Source organism: Narcine bancroftii, chromosome 2 (genome assembly GCF_036971445.1).
Source record: "Narcine bancroftii isolate sNarBan1 chromosome 2, sNarBan1.hap1, whole genome shotgun sequence".
Classification (NCBI taxonomy): Eukaryota; Metazoa; Chordata; class Chondrichthyes; order Torpediniformes; family Narcinidae; genus Narcine; species Narcine bancroftii.
In genome coordinates, this window is record NC_091470.1 from 27488822 (window position 1) to 27503953 (window position 15132).

General features: G+C 48.5%; 1 protein-coding gene across 10 annotated transcripts in view; it reads right to left on the reverse strand.

Moving 5' to 3' along the window:
* vrk1 (VRK serine/threonine kinase 1) overlaps window positions 1–15132 on the reverse strand; it is a 71795-nt gene that overhangs the window by 38054 nt on the left and 18609 nt on the right. For all 10 annotated transcript variants that reach the window (XR_011351089.1, XR_011351090.1, XM_069916162.1 and 7 more), the window contains 2 exons: window positions 8890–8977; window positions 198–306 (listed from right to left, as the gene is read on the reverse strand). Coding sequence is in view for 8 of the 10 variants with exons in the window: in XM_069916162.1 (XP_069772263.1) it covers window positions 198–306; window positions 8890–8977 (197 nt within the window). In the remaining 2 variants the exon portion in view is untranslated. The remainder of the gene's footprint in view (window positions 1–197; window positions 307–8889; window positions 8978–15132) is intronic.

Here is a 15132-nt window from a genome sequence, read left to right on the forward strand (position 1 = left end):
ACTTCACAACCTCTACAGGAAGACATTTTTATTCTGAGAAATATTGGCAGAGATTTGGGGCAGGCATATTAATTCATACTTTTCTCTAGCAACCATGGGACAGGTCAACATGTCACAACAAAAGCTTAGGAAGTTTTTTTTTTTAAAAATACAAAATTAACTAAATTGTTACCTCCAGATAAGGAACACAGACTTACCAATCGTAGACCTAACTGGAATACAAATTTCAGAGGGAAAATATTATGATTTTGCTCCAATATTTTCTGAAGGTCAGATCCAAATCGTTCCATAACCATAAATCTATAACTGAAGAATAAGAGTTTTTTTTTTAAGTCCTTCAACATTCCTTTAATATTCATATTCCAACAAAGCAAATTATTTGTAAGGGGGGGTGTATGTTGGCATTTAATCTAATTACTTCCTTGTTAGATTGCAACAAATTCTTAATGTCATACCATCTGTTTCAAAATTTCTCAAATGTGTATATTTGTCTGACATGTGAACAGAATAGAGTGAACCATGGTTTTTTTCCATTCTAGGAACTACAACCTCTGTCCTTTGAGTCTCCTCCAACCCAATGGCCCCTGCTGGGTCTTCACTATCCCCTCTGACCTCTCCCAGAGCCAGAATGCCCCATCATCCATCAGTAGAGGCCTTGCCTTCTTCCGCCTCTGCCACATCTTAAGGAGTTTTGCGCAAACTCTTCTTCTGCATCTCCAAGCCCTTCTACTTCAGCATGGACTCCCCATCACTTTGTCCACCTCAATCTTTCTTCCTGCTCTTGGACAATTCATCCTGGACTTCTTCCCTCTCTGGATCTTTTTATTTCTAAGTGCCGCTGAGACATCAACCATCTCAATTTCACCACTCAACTCTCCAATCCAATTTTACCCCCTCAGAATACAATGCCTTCTATTTTCCCATCACCAATCCAAACCTGAAGAAAATTATGCTATTGTAGCCCGATTTGTACCTTGCTGAAGTCAAACAACACCTCTCAAGAGCCCACCAATAAACATTAGGCCATTGTCTCCAACCCCATCATTGACCTCCACTTCCTTTCACTCTAATCTCTGGAGTTGGGGGGTGGGGAGGGGAAAAAAGAGAAGATGGAGAAGAAAAAAGCTTCTTGTGCACCTTCACTCCATCCGCTGCAACAGAAAGGACCTTCCAGTGGCCATCCACTTCAATTCCAAACCCCACTGGCACACTGACTTGTGTCCACTGCCAAGTTGAGGCCACTCAAATTGGAGGAGCAGAATCCAACTAGACAGCATCAATATTGAATTCTCCAATTTCTATTAATCCCCTCTCTCTCCATTCCTCCACCTACCCACCCCCTTCTATCAGAGAGCTATCTCTTTCAGAGCCTCCCCTTGTCAGCTCCCAGCTTCTTCCCTGTCCCCCTGCTCCTCCCCAACCTATCACCAGCTAGTCCATGCTTCTCCCCTTCCCACTCCCAGCCACCTTATTTGGTCAGTGGTCTGATTTTCAGCATTCCTGAAAAACCCAAGTCCAAAACATCAACTGCCTTTTACTTTCCATGGATGCTGTATGAGTTGTCTGGTATCTCCACATTCTTGTGTACTGCCTTTTATCCCCTGCATCTACAAACTTCTTTACTTCTCTTGGTGGTGCAGTGCTGACTTACCAACTGAAAAGAAATTTGCAAGCCATAAAATGAACGCACTTGTCTGCACTGCAAGTGTGCTGCAGCTAAATTTGGTAGAGCAGATGAAGGTGTCTAGGATCGGCACCTGATTCAGCATTAGGCAAAGGTGAAAAGATTAATTTGCTGCCAAAAATTACAGAAGGAGCAAGAAAATTTAGAGTGAATGTGTAACAAAGCAGGAGGATACAAAGTGATTTTTTTTTTAAATCAGCATTAATATTAATATAAAACAGGAGGAGCTTTGCAACCAATCTAAAGTTGCTGGTTTGGACCAATTTATAAATTCAGAATGACAGCTGACTTATATTAAAGATAGCGTGAAACAATTGGAAACATATGTTTTAATGACCTCCAATTCAATTAAAGCTTTCAGGTATATACAATATCCTGAGGACATTTTTTTTAATCTTATTTCAAAGTCACTTAATCCAATGTTTTTTAAATAGAACCTCGATTCATCAAAACTACACTGAAAATATTTTCCAGAGAAAGGTTGTCAAGGAAAAGTAACAAGACCATCTAAAAACAAATAATACTCCAGATTTCTGATGACATTTGTGGGAAGAGAAAGAGAGTTAATGCAATGTTTGTCAGAACCCTTTGTCAGAACTGAAAATGGAGATAAAAGCAACTTGTCAAGCTGCTGGAAGGGTGGGAAGGAGGAAGCCTTGCTGGAAGGGTGGGAAGGAGGAAGCCTTGCTGGAAGGGTGGGAAGGAGGAAGCCTTGCTGGAAGGGTGGGAAGGAGGAAGCCTTGCTGGAAGGGTGGGAAGGAGGAAGCCTTGCTGGAAGGGTGGGAAGGAGGAAGCCTTGCTGGAAGGGTGGGAAGGAGGAAGCCTTGCTGGAAGGGTGGGAAGGAGGAAGCCTTGCTGGAAGGGTGGGAAGGAGGAAGCCTTGCTGGAAGGGTGGGAAGGAGGAAGCCTTGCTGGAAGGGTGGGAAGGAGGAAGCCTTGCTGGAAGGGTGGGAAGGAGGAAGCCTTGCTGGAAGGGTGGGAAGGAGGAAGCCTTGCTGGAAGGGTGGGAAGGAGGAAGCCTTGCTGGAAGGGTGGGAAGGAGGAAGCCTTGCTGGAAGGGTGGGAAGGAGGAAGCCTTGCTGGAAGGGTGGGAAGGAGGAAGCCTTGCTGGAAGGGTGGGAAGGAGGAAGCCTTGCTGGAAGGGTGGGAAGGAGGAAGCCTTGCTGGAAGGGTGGGAAGGAGGAAGCCTTGCTGGAAGGGTGGGAAGGAGGAAGCCTTGCTGGAAGGGTGGGAAGGAGGAAGCCTTGCTGGAAGGGTGGGAAGGAGGAAGCCTTGCTGGAAGGGTGGGAAGGAGGAAGCCTTGCTGGAAGGGTGGGAAGGAGGAAGCCTTGCTGGAAGGGTGGGAAGGAGGAAGCCTTGCTGGAAGGGTGGGAAGGAGGAAGCCTTGCTGGAAGGGTGGGAAGGAGGAAGCCTTGCTGGAAGGGTGGGAAGGAGGAAGCCTTGCTGGAAGGGTGGGAAGGAGGAAGCCTTGCTGGAAGGGTGGGAAGGAGGAAGCCTTGCTGGAAGGGTGGGAAGGAGGAAGCCTTGCTGGAAGGGTGGGAAGGAGGAAGCCTTGCTGGAAGGGTGGGAAGGAGGAAGCCTTGCTGGAAGGGTGGGAAGGAGGAAGCCTTGCTGGAAGGGTGGGAAGGAGGAAGCCTTGCTGGAAGGGTGGGAAGGAGGAAGCCTTGCTGGAAGGGTGGGAAGGAGGAAGCCTTGCTGGAAGGGTGGGAAGGAGGAAGCCTTGCTGGAAGGGTGGGAAGGAGGAAGCCTTGCTGGAAGGGTGGGAAGGAGGAAGCCTTGCTGGAAGGGTGGGAAGGAGGAAGCCTTGCTGGAAGGGTGGGAAGGAGGAAGCCTTGCTGGAAGGGTGGGAAGGAGGAAGCCTTGCTGGAAGGGTGGGAAGGAGGAAGCCTTGCTGGAAGGGTGGGAAGGAGGAAGCCTTGCTGGAAGGGTGGGAAGGAGGAAGCCTTGCTGGAAGGGTGGGAAGGAGGAAGCCTTGCTGGAAGGGTGGGAAGGAGGAAGCCTTGCTGGAAGGGTGGGAAGGAGGAAGCCTTGCTGGAAGGGTGGGAAGGAGGAAGCCTTGCTGGAAGGGTGGGAAGGAGGAAGCCTTGCTGGAAGGGTGGGAAGGAGGAAGCCTTGCTGGAAGGGTGGGAAGGAGGAAGCCTTGCTGGAAGGGTGGGAAGGAGGAAGCCTTGCTGGAAGGGTGGGAAGGAGGAAGCCTTGCTGGAAGGGTGGGAAGGAGGAAGCCTTGCTGGAAGGGTGGGAAGGAGGAAGCCTTGCTGGAAGGGTGGGAAGGAGGAAGCCTTGCTGGAAGGGTGGGAAGGAGGAAGCCTTGCTGGAAGGGTGGGAAGGAGGAAGCCTTGCTGGAAGGGTGGGAAGGAGGAAGCCTTGCTGGAAGGGTGGGAAGGAGGAAGCCTTGCTGGAAGGGTGGGAAGGAGGAAGCCTTGCTGGAAGGGTGGGAAGGAGGAAGCCTTGCTGGAAGGGTGGGAAGGAGGAAGCCTTGCTGGAAGGGTGGGAAGGAGGAAGCCTTGCTGGAAGGGTGGGAAGGAGGAAGCCTTGCTGGAAGGGTGGGAAGGAGGAAGCCTTGCTGGAAGGGTGGGAAGGAGGAAGCCTTGCTGGAAGGGTGGGAAGGAGGAAGCCTTGCTGGAAGGGTGGGAAGGAGGAAGCCTTGCTGGAAGGGTGGGAAGGAGGAAGCCTTGCTGGAAGGGTGGGAAGGAGGAAGCCTTGCTGGAAGGGTGGGAAGGAGGAAGCCTTGCTGGAAGGGTGGGAAGGAGGAAGCCTTGCTGGAAGGGTGGGAAGGAGGAAGCCTTGCTGGAAGGGTGGGAAGGAGGAAGCCTTGCTGGAAGGGTGGGAAGGAGGAAGCCTTGCTGGAAGGGTGGGAAGGAGGAAGCCTTGCTGGAAGGGTGGGAAGGAGGAAGCCTTGCTGGAAGGGTGGGAAGGAGGAAGCCTTGCTGGAAGGGTGGGAAGGAGGAAGCCTTGCTGGAAGGGTGGGAAGGAGGAAGCCTTGCTGGAAGGGTGGGAAGGAGGAAGCCTTGCTGGAAGGGTGGGAAGGAGGAAGCCTTGCTGGAAGGGTGGGAAGGAGGAAGCCTTGCTGGAAGGGTGGGAAGGAGGAAGCCTTGCTGGAAGGGTGGGAAGGAGGAAGCCTTGCTGGAAGGGTGGGAAGGAGGAAGCCTTGCTGGAAGGGTGGGAAGGAGGAAGCCTTGCTGGAAGGGTGGGAAGGAGGAAGCCTTGCTGGAAGGGTGGGAAGGAGGAAGCCTTGCTGGAAGGGTGGGAAGGAGGAAGCCTTGCTGGAAGGGTGGGAAGGAGGAAGCCTTGCTGGAAGGGTGGGAAGGAGGAAGCCTTGCTGGAAGGGTGGGAAGGAGGAAGCCTTGCTGGAAGGGTGGGAAGGAGGAAGCCTTGCTGGAAGGGTGGGAAGGAGGAAGCCTTGCTGGAAGGGTGGGAAGGAGGAAGCCTTGCTGGAAGGGTGGGAAGGAGGAAGCCTTGCTGGAAGGGTGGGAAGGAGGAAGCCTTGCTGGAAGGGTGGGAAGGAGGAAGCCTTGCTGGAAGGGTGGGAAGGAGGAAGCCTTGCTGGAAGGGTGGGAAGGAGGAAGCCTTGCTGGAAGGGTGGGAAGGAGGAAGCCTTGCTGGAAGGGTGGGAAGGAGGAAGCCTTGCTGGAAGGGTGGGAAGGAGGAAGCCTTGCTGGAAGGGTGGGAAGGAGGAAGCCTTGCTGGAAGGGTGGGAAGGAGGAAGCCTTGCTGGAAGGGTGGGAAGGAGGAAGCCTTGCTGGAAGGGTGGGAAGGAGGAAGCCTTGCTGGAAGGGTGGGAAGGAGGAAGCCTTGCTGGAAGGGTGGGAAGGAGGAAGCCTTGCTGGAAGGGTGGGAAGGAGGAAGCCTTGCTGGAAGGGTGGGAAGGAGGAAGCCTTGCTGGAAGGGTGGGAAGGAGGAAGCCTTGCTGGAAGGGTGGGAAGGAGGAAGCCTTGCTGGAAGGGTGGGAAGGAGGAAGCCTTGCTGGAAGGGTGGGAAGGAGGAAGCCTTGCTGGAAGGGTGGGAAGGAGGAAGCCTTGCTGGAAGGGTGGGAAGGAGGAAGCCTTGCTGGAAGGGTGGGAAGGAGGAAGCCTTGCTGGAAGGGTGGGAAGGAGGAAGCCTTGCTGGAAGGGTGGGAAGGAGGAAGCCTTGCTGGAAGGGTGGGAAGGAGGAAGCCTTGCTGGAAGGGTGGGAAGGAGGAAGCCTTGCTGGAAGGGTGGGAAGGAGGAAGCCTTGCTGGAAGGGTGGGAAGGAGGAAGCCTTGCTGGAAGGGTGGGAAGGAGGAAGCCTTGCTGGAAGGGTGGGAAGGAGGAAGCCTTGCTGGAAGGGTGGGAAGGAGGAAGCCTTGCTGGAAGGGTGGGAAGGAGGAAGCCTTGCTGGAAGGGTGGGAAGGAGGAAGCCTTGCTGGAAGGGTGGGAAGGAGGAAGCCTTGCTGGAAGGGTGGGAAGGAGGAAGCCTTGCTGGAAGGGTGGGAAGGAGGAAGCCTTGCTGGAAGGGTGGGAAGGAGGAAGCCTTGCTGGAAGGGTGGGAAGGAGGAAGCCTTGCTGGAAGGGTGGGAAGGAGGAAGCCTTGCTGGAAGGGTGGGAAGGAGGAAGCCTTGCTGGAAGGGTGGGAAGGAGGAAGCCTTGCTGGAAGGGTGGGAAGGAGGAAGCCTTGCTGGAAGGGTGGGAAGGAGGAAGCCTTGCTGGAAGGGTGGGAAGGAGGAAGCCTTGCTGGAAGGGTGGGAAGGAGGAAGCCTTGCTGGAAGGGTGGGAAGGAGGAAGCCTTGCTGGAAGCGTGGGAAGGAGGAAGCCTTGCTGGAAGGGTGGGAAGGAGGAAGCCTTGTGAAACTGGCACGATTCTGGGGATATCTGGAAACATGGTAAGTTAATGGAAGCAGCTCGAGTAAGATTGCAGACAGAAAAAAACCTGGGCAACAGGAAGTGGAGGTTGTTAAGTACAAAGCCAGAAGACATATCCATCAGGTCAGGCTGGTCATGGGCTTAACTTAGAATAAAGAAAAACAAGTACAACGTGAGCCAATACAGTAAAACTCCCAGTATCTGGCACATATGGGGATTGGTAGATGCTAGATAACAGTATTTGTCAGATGCTGGATAAGTGTATTCGCATGTTGTGGGATTGCCGGACTGACCGCAAGAGGACACCAATTTTAATTTCCTTAATGTTTTTGCTGATTGATTGAGGCTGTCGATGGCTTGAATTCCAGATAACGGGGATTTTATTGTATTACAGATTGAGAGCTGCACAGTGTGATCAAGTTCTCAGATGTTGTAGAATTCAATACAGAGTCCAGAAGGTTGCAATGTGTCTAGCCTTAAAACAAAGTGCCCCAAAGCAGTGTTCATTATAGCCAAGGTCTTCAATAAAGCAAAGCTCAAGAGCGGGCTACCATAATTCAACCATCATCCATGCTTGCTTCCAACAGGAGGCTAGTGAGCCAGTGGTAAATGGAGTCCCTGTGCATGCCCATGAGCCTGCACAGACCGGTTGGTAGGTGTTTTCATAGACATCTCCGACCTCTCCCAATAGGCAGAAATATCGATTTCATTTAGGAAGGCCACGTTCATTTCAGTGGCGAAGGAAAAATGCAACTGGCTAAAGTGGGCAGCAGAGTTTGCATAGTGGATAGCACAATGCTATTACATAGCACCAGCAGTGTAGATTCAAACCCAGTCGCCGTTTAACGAGTTTTTACATTCTCCCGTGACCGGTGTTGGTTTCCTCCCACCTTCCAAAAGGTACAAGGTTGAATATATATTGGGTGTAATTGGGCAAATTTGGTTTAAATGGCCGGAATTGGCTTCTTTCATGTTGAAAGTAAATGAATAAATAAAATGAATCACTATTACCCAGTGATTCCGACTAGTGGCTTGGTTCCAGGACAACCTTTCCTTCAAATGCAGCAAGATTGGAGGTCTTGAAATTCCAGGAGACTCCCCTGTCTGCATCAACAGTGCTGAGGTGGATATTGCAGATAGCTTTTAGTTCCTGGTGGGTAAACATCTCCAATGACCTGCCCTGGCCCAATGTCGACACGATGGCTAAGAAACCATATTAATGCCTCTGATGCCTGAAGAAATTTGGCTTGTCATCTACATGCCTCATCAACTTTGACATGTGCACCATTGAAAAGATCGGGTCAAGATACCACTGCACAGTATGGGAACTACTCCACCCAAGACTGCAAGAAGCTGCAGAGTTGTGAACACAGCTCAGTCCAGAAGCCAAAACTCCCTCCATCAATTCTATCTGCACTTCCCACAGCCTTAGAAAAGCAGCCAAAATATTAAAAGGCTCATCACATCTTCTCCCTCCCCCAATTGGAAAGAAAATTCATTCATGAAATCACACATCATCAGGCTCAAGGAGTTTCCCATCAGAGTTCTGGACGAACTCGCATTTAAAAAGTGCTGTTATTTCTGCTAACTGATCTCTTTCCCCAAATCTGGACTGCTTTGATTGTTGTGCCATGTATAGGTTGATTTGCTGGATTAACAAAAATTAATTTTCTCATTATACACAACAGATTTGAACTTGAGAAGGAAAGTGAGTACTGCTCCTCAAGCTTGTGTAGCACCTCACTGTGATGTATAGTAAGCTACAGACTGATAGTTAAAAGTGGCCTGACACAGGAAGCTCAATTTCAGCCCCGACTGATCTATTTGCAGAAAACCTACATTCACACCAGGGGACAATACAGATTGCTCACTAACTGATCCATTCACTCATTAAACACATAATCTTGTTTATAGCTTATCGCCTTTGTCACCCATGTTTACCCTCTCCTCCCTCAAAACCCCGCAGCATGACAAGCTCCTTTTCAGCTCTAACCAAGGTCTCTGACCTGAATCACAGATGCTGCTCTTTTCACAGTTGTGGCCTGACCTGCTGAGTATTTCTGGCATTTTATTTTAAATTTCCAGCATTTTCAGGTTTTTTTAATTTAAAAAATAAAACAGCCAGGTTTTAACCTCTGTCCCCATATGACAAGCTAGGAGCCATCAATAATGCATCAAACTTAAATATTTTGCTTTGCCTGCAGCTAGATATGTATTTCCACCTCTGGCCTGAAAACTACAATTATGACAAAATTCAGTAAAAATCATTTAACAGCATTACCAGTCCTCCTCTTTTTGGTTAAATATTGATCCTTCACTTTTCTTTCTTCCCCTTTCAATAATCTGAGACAGCAAAATAATCTTTTGATAAGAATTAACATATACCTTTTTCCACCTTTATCATAGAGTCCTGACCCCCAGTACTTGGGTACACCAAGATAATTCAACTTTCGTGAGGACACCCAGCTTTGAACTGCAGGAAATAAGAAAATAACTTAGTTATCACAAGCAAAAGTTGCCCAGCAAGTCACGTAATACCTGTGGTCAGAAAAATAATTAGAATTCCAATGACCTTTCCTCAGAAATGGGAAAAACAAAGCAAGAAACAAGTTTAAAGTTCAAGAGAATGGGGGGAGGGGGGAAGAAAAAAGAGAGATAGGGGAGAAAGTAGAGAACAAAAACTATGTCGGTGTCAGAGTGGACCATGAAAGACTAAATGACTCAAAGTTATGGTGCCAACTTGTAGATGGTTGCAAAGGCTTGCTAACTGCAGCTGATTTGTCAGGTGAAGGTGTAAATGGATTGATTTAAATATGAGAGGGGGTTAAACAATAGGCCCTTTCATGCCAGGTCTCCACCTGGAAGATGGCTATAAGCGCAAAGGGAATACATAAACTCCTGTGTCGCATTCACGTTGAGCGGTACCTCATAGTGCCGTAGAGTTACAGTTCCAGCTGCGTGAGGGATTATGACAAGGGAAGATGGCCACTGTTCTGCCATACTTTGAGCTGCAGAGTGCCCCCCCCCCCCCCCAACAACTGTCACAGCCTGCACCAGCCAGCTCCTAACGGCCACCCCTGCCTTCGCCGTGAGGGGATCATAGGAGAGGGATGAATGGGTGATGGCATCATCACGACATCATCAGCCCACCCCTAACCAGCCGCTTGCAGCAGCTGTACATTCAGGTAGGCGGGGGAGTTCAGCTCTCTGCCAATTATCCTTCCACAAGAGGGATTGCAGTCAGCACCTTAGAGCCAGCCACAGTCTATTCATTGAGGTAAGTCTCCCAACATAAAGGCGAAGAATCTCCACCTTTACAGTCAGGGTTTTTCACTGCATGAAAGGGCCTAATGCCGAAACTATGAGATGTAAAATAATGCAGCTGTTGGAAATCTGAAGTGACAGAATGCTGGATAGATTTAGTTAGAATCAGTAATCTGGAATTAATGAATTCAGAAGAAAATGCAACATGATTAAATGCCTCCTTGAGCATTTGTTAGGCTTTGTAGAATACTAACAGGACAAAAGCAAATGCTTACTTGAGAGTGGGATGCAGAACTTGGTGCAACTAGAAGTGAGTAGGTAGGAGAAGGGAAGTGGATGCTTGATTGACCCAGGGAGTCAAAGAATGCTGAAGTGGAGGGAAAGCATCTCTGGTGGTGGTGGCATTACCTTGAAGGAGGAGGAAGTTGTACATTATTCATTGAATGTGTAAGCTGGCATGGTGGAAGGAAACCCTCTTTCCTCAGGGTGGTAATTATGGGAGTGGGGGGGTGGGAATGAGGGCAGTGGAGAAATGACATCGCAAACACTCAATTTTTCTCTCCATCACTCCTTTTCTGCAACTTAAAACAAATTTGATCTCTAACTTCTCCCAGTTTTAATGAATGGTCCAGGTGATACTTGCACTGGTATTCCAAGAATTGTTTTACATCCTCTATCATTGATTAAAATTCCATTTTTCATTAGAAATGATCATTTTTAAGCACACCTTTGAATATTAAAGGCAATTTTAGATTTAAAACAGGCACCATATCATTGCAAAGTTCAATTTTTTTTTGAAACACTGTTACATTTTTTTTTAAAGTTCATAAACATAACAATGATTGTTTAATTTCCCCCCCACCCAACCAAATTTGAACCATTTCATGAACTCAGCAAATCAAGCAGCATCAGTATGACAAAAAAAATGTTGGTTTCAGATCCGAGCCCTTCATCAAGTCTTAATGAAGGTCCTGTAGCCGCGTGCTATTCGAAGACACACACGGCTATAGCTCTGTCTTTTATCGGGGCTGAAGCCTGGCTTTTATAATGTTGTCATTCCTGCCGTTTGCCTCATCAGCTGACATCACTGCCTGCATAACAATAGCAGGTTTCCCATGCTTGGGCCCTCTCCTTGCATTATAATGCCTTCTTCCCTGTGTGCTATTCCCAAGCTGTGCAGCAGCGCGGACATTGGCGACTTCAGGGGTTTCTACGAGGCTCTAAAGGCTGTGTACGGCCCCTCACCCCAAGTCCAAATCCCGCTGCGCAGCTCAGACGGCAAAGTCCTCCTCAGCGACAAGATCTCCATCCTCAACCGATGGTCAGAACACTTCCAATCTCTTTTCAGTACCAACCGCTCAGTCCAAGATTCCGCCCTGCTCCAGCTCCCTCAACAGCCCCTAAGGCTAGAGCTGGATGAGGTTCCCACCCTGGATGAGACATATAAGGCAATCGAACAACTGAAAAGTGGCAAAGCAGCAGGTATGGATGGAATCCCCCCAGAAGTCTGGAAGGCTGGCGGCAAAACTCTGCATGCCAAACTGCATGAGTTTTTCAAGCTTTGTTGGGACCAAGGTAAACTGCCTCAGGATCTTCGTGATGCCACCATCATCACCCTGTACAAAAACAAAGGCGAGAAATCAGACTGCTCAAACTACAGGGGAATCACGTTGCTCTCCATTGCAGGCAAAATCTTCGCTAGGATTCTACTAAATAGAATAATACCTAGTGTCGCTGAGAATATTCTCCCAGAATCACAGTGCGGCTTTCGCGCAAACAGAGGAACCACTGACATGGTCTTTGCCCTCAGACAGCTCCAAGAAAAGTGCAGAGAACAAAACAAAGGACTCTACATCACCTTTGTTGACCTCACCAAAGCCTTCGACACCGTGAGCAGGAAAGGGCTTTGGCAAATACTAGAGCGCATCGGATGTCCCCCAAAGTTCCTCAACATGATTATCCAACTGCACGAAAACCAACAAGGTCGGGTCAGATACAGCAATGAGCTCTCTGAACCCTTCTCCATTAACAATGGCGTGAAGCAAGGCTGTGTTCTCGCACCAACCCTCTTTTCAATCTTCTTCAGCATGATGCTGAACCAAGCCATGAAAGACCCCAACAATGAAGACGCTGTTTACATCCGGTACCGCACGGATGGCAGTCTCTTCAATCTGAGGCGCCTGCAAGCTCACACCAAGACACAAGAGAAACTTGTCCGTGAACTACTCTTTGCAGATGATGCCGCTTTAGTTGCCCATTCAGAGCCAGCTCTTCAGCGCTTGACGTCCTGCTTTGCGGAAACTGCCAAAATGTTTGGCCTGGAAGTCAGCCTGAAGAAAACTGAGGTCCTCCATCAGCCAGCTCCCCACCATGACTACCAGCCCCCCCACATCTCCATCGGGCACACAAAACTCAAAACGGTCAACCAGTTTACCTATCTCGGCTGCACCATTTCATCAGATGCAAGGATCGACAATGAGATAGACAACAGACTCGCCAAGGCAAATAGCGCCTTTGGAAGACTACACAAAAGAGTCTGGAAAAACAACCAACTGAAAAACCTCACAAAGATAAGCGTATACAGAGCCGTTGTCATACCCACACTCCTGTTCGGCTCCGAATCATGGGTCCTCTACCGGCACCACCTACGGCTCCTAGAACGCTTCCACCAGCGTTGTCTCCGCTCCATCCTCAACATCCATTGGAGCGCTCACACCCCTAACGTCGAGGTACTCGAGATGGCAGAGGTCGACAGCATCGAGTCCACGCTGCTGAAGATCCAGCTGCGCTGGATGGGTCACGTCTCCAGAATGGAGGACCATCGCCTTCCCAAGATCGTATTATATGGCGAGCTCTCCACTGGCCACCGTGACAGAGGTGCACCAAAGAAAAGGTACAAGGACTGCCTAAAGAAATCTCTTGGTGCCTGCCACATTGACCACCGCCAGTGGGCTGATAACGCCTCAAACCGTGCATCTTGGCGCCTCACAGTTTGGCGGGCAGCAGCCTCCTTTGAAGAAGACCGCAGAGCCCACCTCACTGACAAAAGGCAAAGGAGGAAAAACCCAACACCCAACCCCAACCAACCAATTTTCCCTTGCAACCGCTGCAATCGTGTCTGCCTGTCCCGCATCGGACTGGTCAGCCACAAACGAGCCTGCAGCTGACGTGGACTTTTTACCCCCTCCATAAATCTTCGTCCACGAAGCCAAGCCAAAGAAAGAAGCAGAGGCCAGCACCATGTTGGGGATGTTGGCCCTTGCGCTGCCTTAGCTGTACGACCACCAGTTTGCTGCTGCATGGTCTGCTGGCTCCTGGTTGCACTCGCCACCCAGAGTGCTGGCCCAATTGCCACCGCGGCGTGCCGCTACAGTCCCAAGCCGAAACAGTGACCATTCCTTTTCTCCTCCTGATCCCACTTGCGCCACTGAGCCATGACATGGTATTTTGGTTCCAGCATCTGCAATCTTGCATCTCACGCACCGTTGCATGTTTATTTGCAAAATATGCACAAAAATTCCTATTTGATAAATTATAGTCAAAGTTTAATCTATAACTACCCCTTGAAAATGCCACATTTTGAAAGCACGCATTTTCTCCCTCAATAGCTATTTTTATTGTTCAAGAGATCTTGAATATAATACATATTAATTGAGTTATTTGATACTCATTTTGTTTAGCAGTGTTGGGCAACTTCTCCACACATCAGGTGATGAGCAAGTACTCCATTTATTTCTCCTGGTTATTTGTTTGCACTCTAAAGATCTATTTTACTCTGCTTTCTCTCACCTTTGATCCCACCAATTCAAGGTTTGTAATTTCACGTTACTATCACCTTCAGACCGATTAATAAGAGCAAAGGGAGGATTTCACCAAATCCTTCTCTTGCCCTGATAATCAGGAAATAAAAATTAACAGTCAAGCATCAAGCATCTGGGGACTAGCGAATGATCACTTTAGGGCATGATAAAACCTTAGAACTTGCATACATGTCAAAAAACATCTTAGTTGCTGCAGAATTAACTACAAGAAAGCGTTGCACATTCCATGCTGCCTCCTAAAGGGCTAATACTGTAAGTTTCAAATAATTATTTTAGGGAAGCAACCCAATAGAAGCTGAACTTGTACGTTTGCACAATCGTTAGCTTCTTAGCATTTACGACTGAAAATTGAATTGTATGATATTGTGGTATCAGTGAAAGTGCGATTTTACTAACAAATATCATCTTGTCAACCTTCAGTCACTTGGCTTGTTTGGGTTCAGCACCAGAGTTTTGGACGAGCACAAGTTTGTGGATACAATGCGAGGGAATGCCCATAAGAGAATTTGCAAGCTCCAGCTGTGGACAAGGGTATCAGCAGCGTTTGAGACCTGATAGAAATAAAGGAAATTGAGGTATTATTGGTGATGGCTCAGAGAGGTGGTCAAAACTAAAGGGTCAGGCTTTTGGTTCAGCCCCCCACAACTGCCAAAGAATGTTGTCAGTGGTAATGAAATGACATTTGTGGAAGGAATCAAAGCTGATGTCCTCAGTCTTCACAAACTATTGTAGGAAATTTCTGTTCATACAATACTAAATGTCAACCAAGTAATCTGACAATTGAGAGATTGCGGAGGGGTTGAGAGAGGTTGTGGTGTGCAGAATCCAGTCTTATGAAGTAGTTGGAAACTGATAACTTGTTTTTTGGATACCTCTCATCTTTATTTACTGTGAAGAACATGGAAGCTAGTTAATTTAGGGGAGGAATCAGTGAGGCTTCTGGAAGCTGGGGTTCGATCATCCAGATCAGAAGCTGCAAAGATAATACAGTGAATGAAGGAGGCAGGCTTAGATAGGAGGATAATCTATAAGGTCAGGTAGTGAGAAGTTGAGATGAAGGGCTCAAGCCCAAAACATCGGTTATGTATTTTTATCTTTCCCAATATAAAGGAGCTCTCCACTGGCCACCGAGACAGAGGTGCACCAAAGAAGAGGTACAAGGACTGCTTAAAGAAATCTCTTGGTGCCTGCCACATTGACCAACGCCAGTGAGCTGATCTCGCCTCCAACCGTGCATCTTGGCGCCTCAGTTCGGCGGGCAGCAACCTCCTTTGAAGAAGACCGCAGAGCCCACCTCACTGACAAAAGACAAAGGAGGAAAAACCCAACACCCAACCCCAACCCACCAATTTTCCCTTGCAACCATGCCTGCCTGTCCCGCATCGGACTTGTCAGTCCCCAACGAGCCTGCAGCAGACGTGGACACACCCCTCCATAAATCTTCATCCACGAAGCCAAGCCAAAGAAAGAAAGAATATAAAGGACACTGTTTGACCAGTTCAGGTTCTCCAGCATTGTGTTTTCATTTCAACCATGGTGTCTG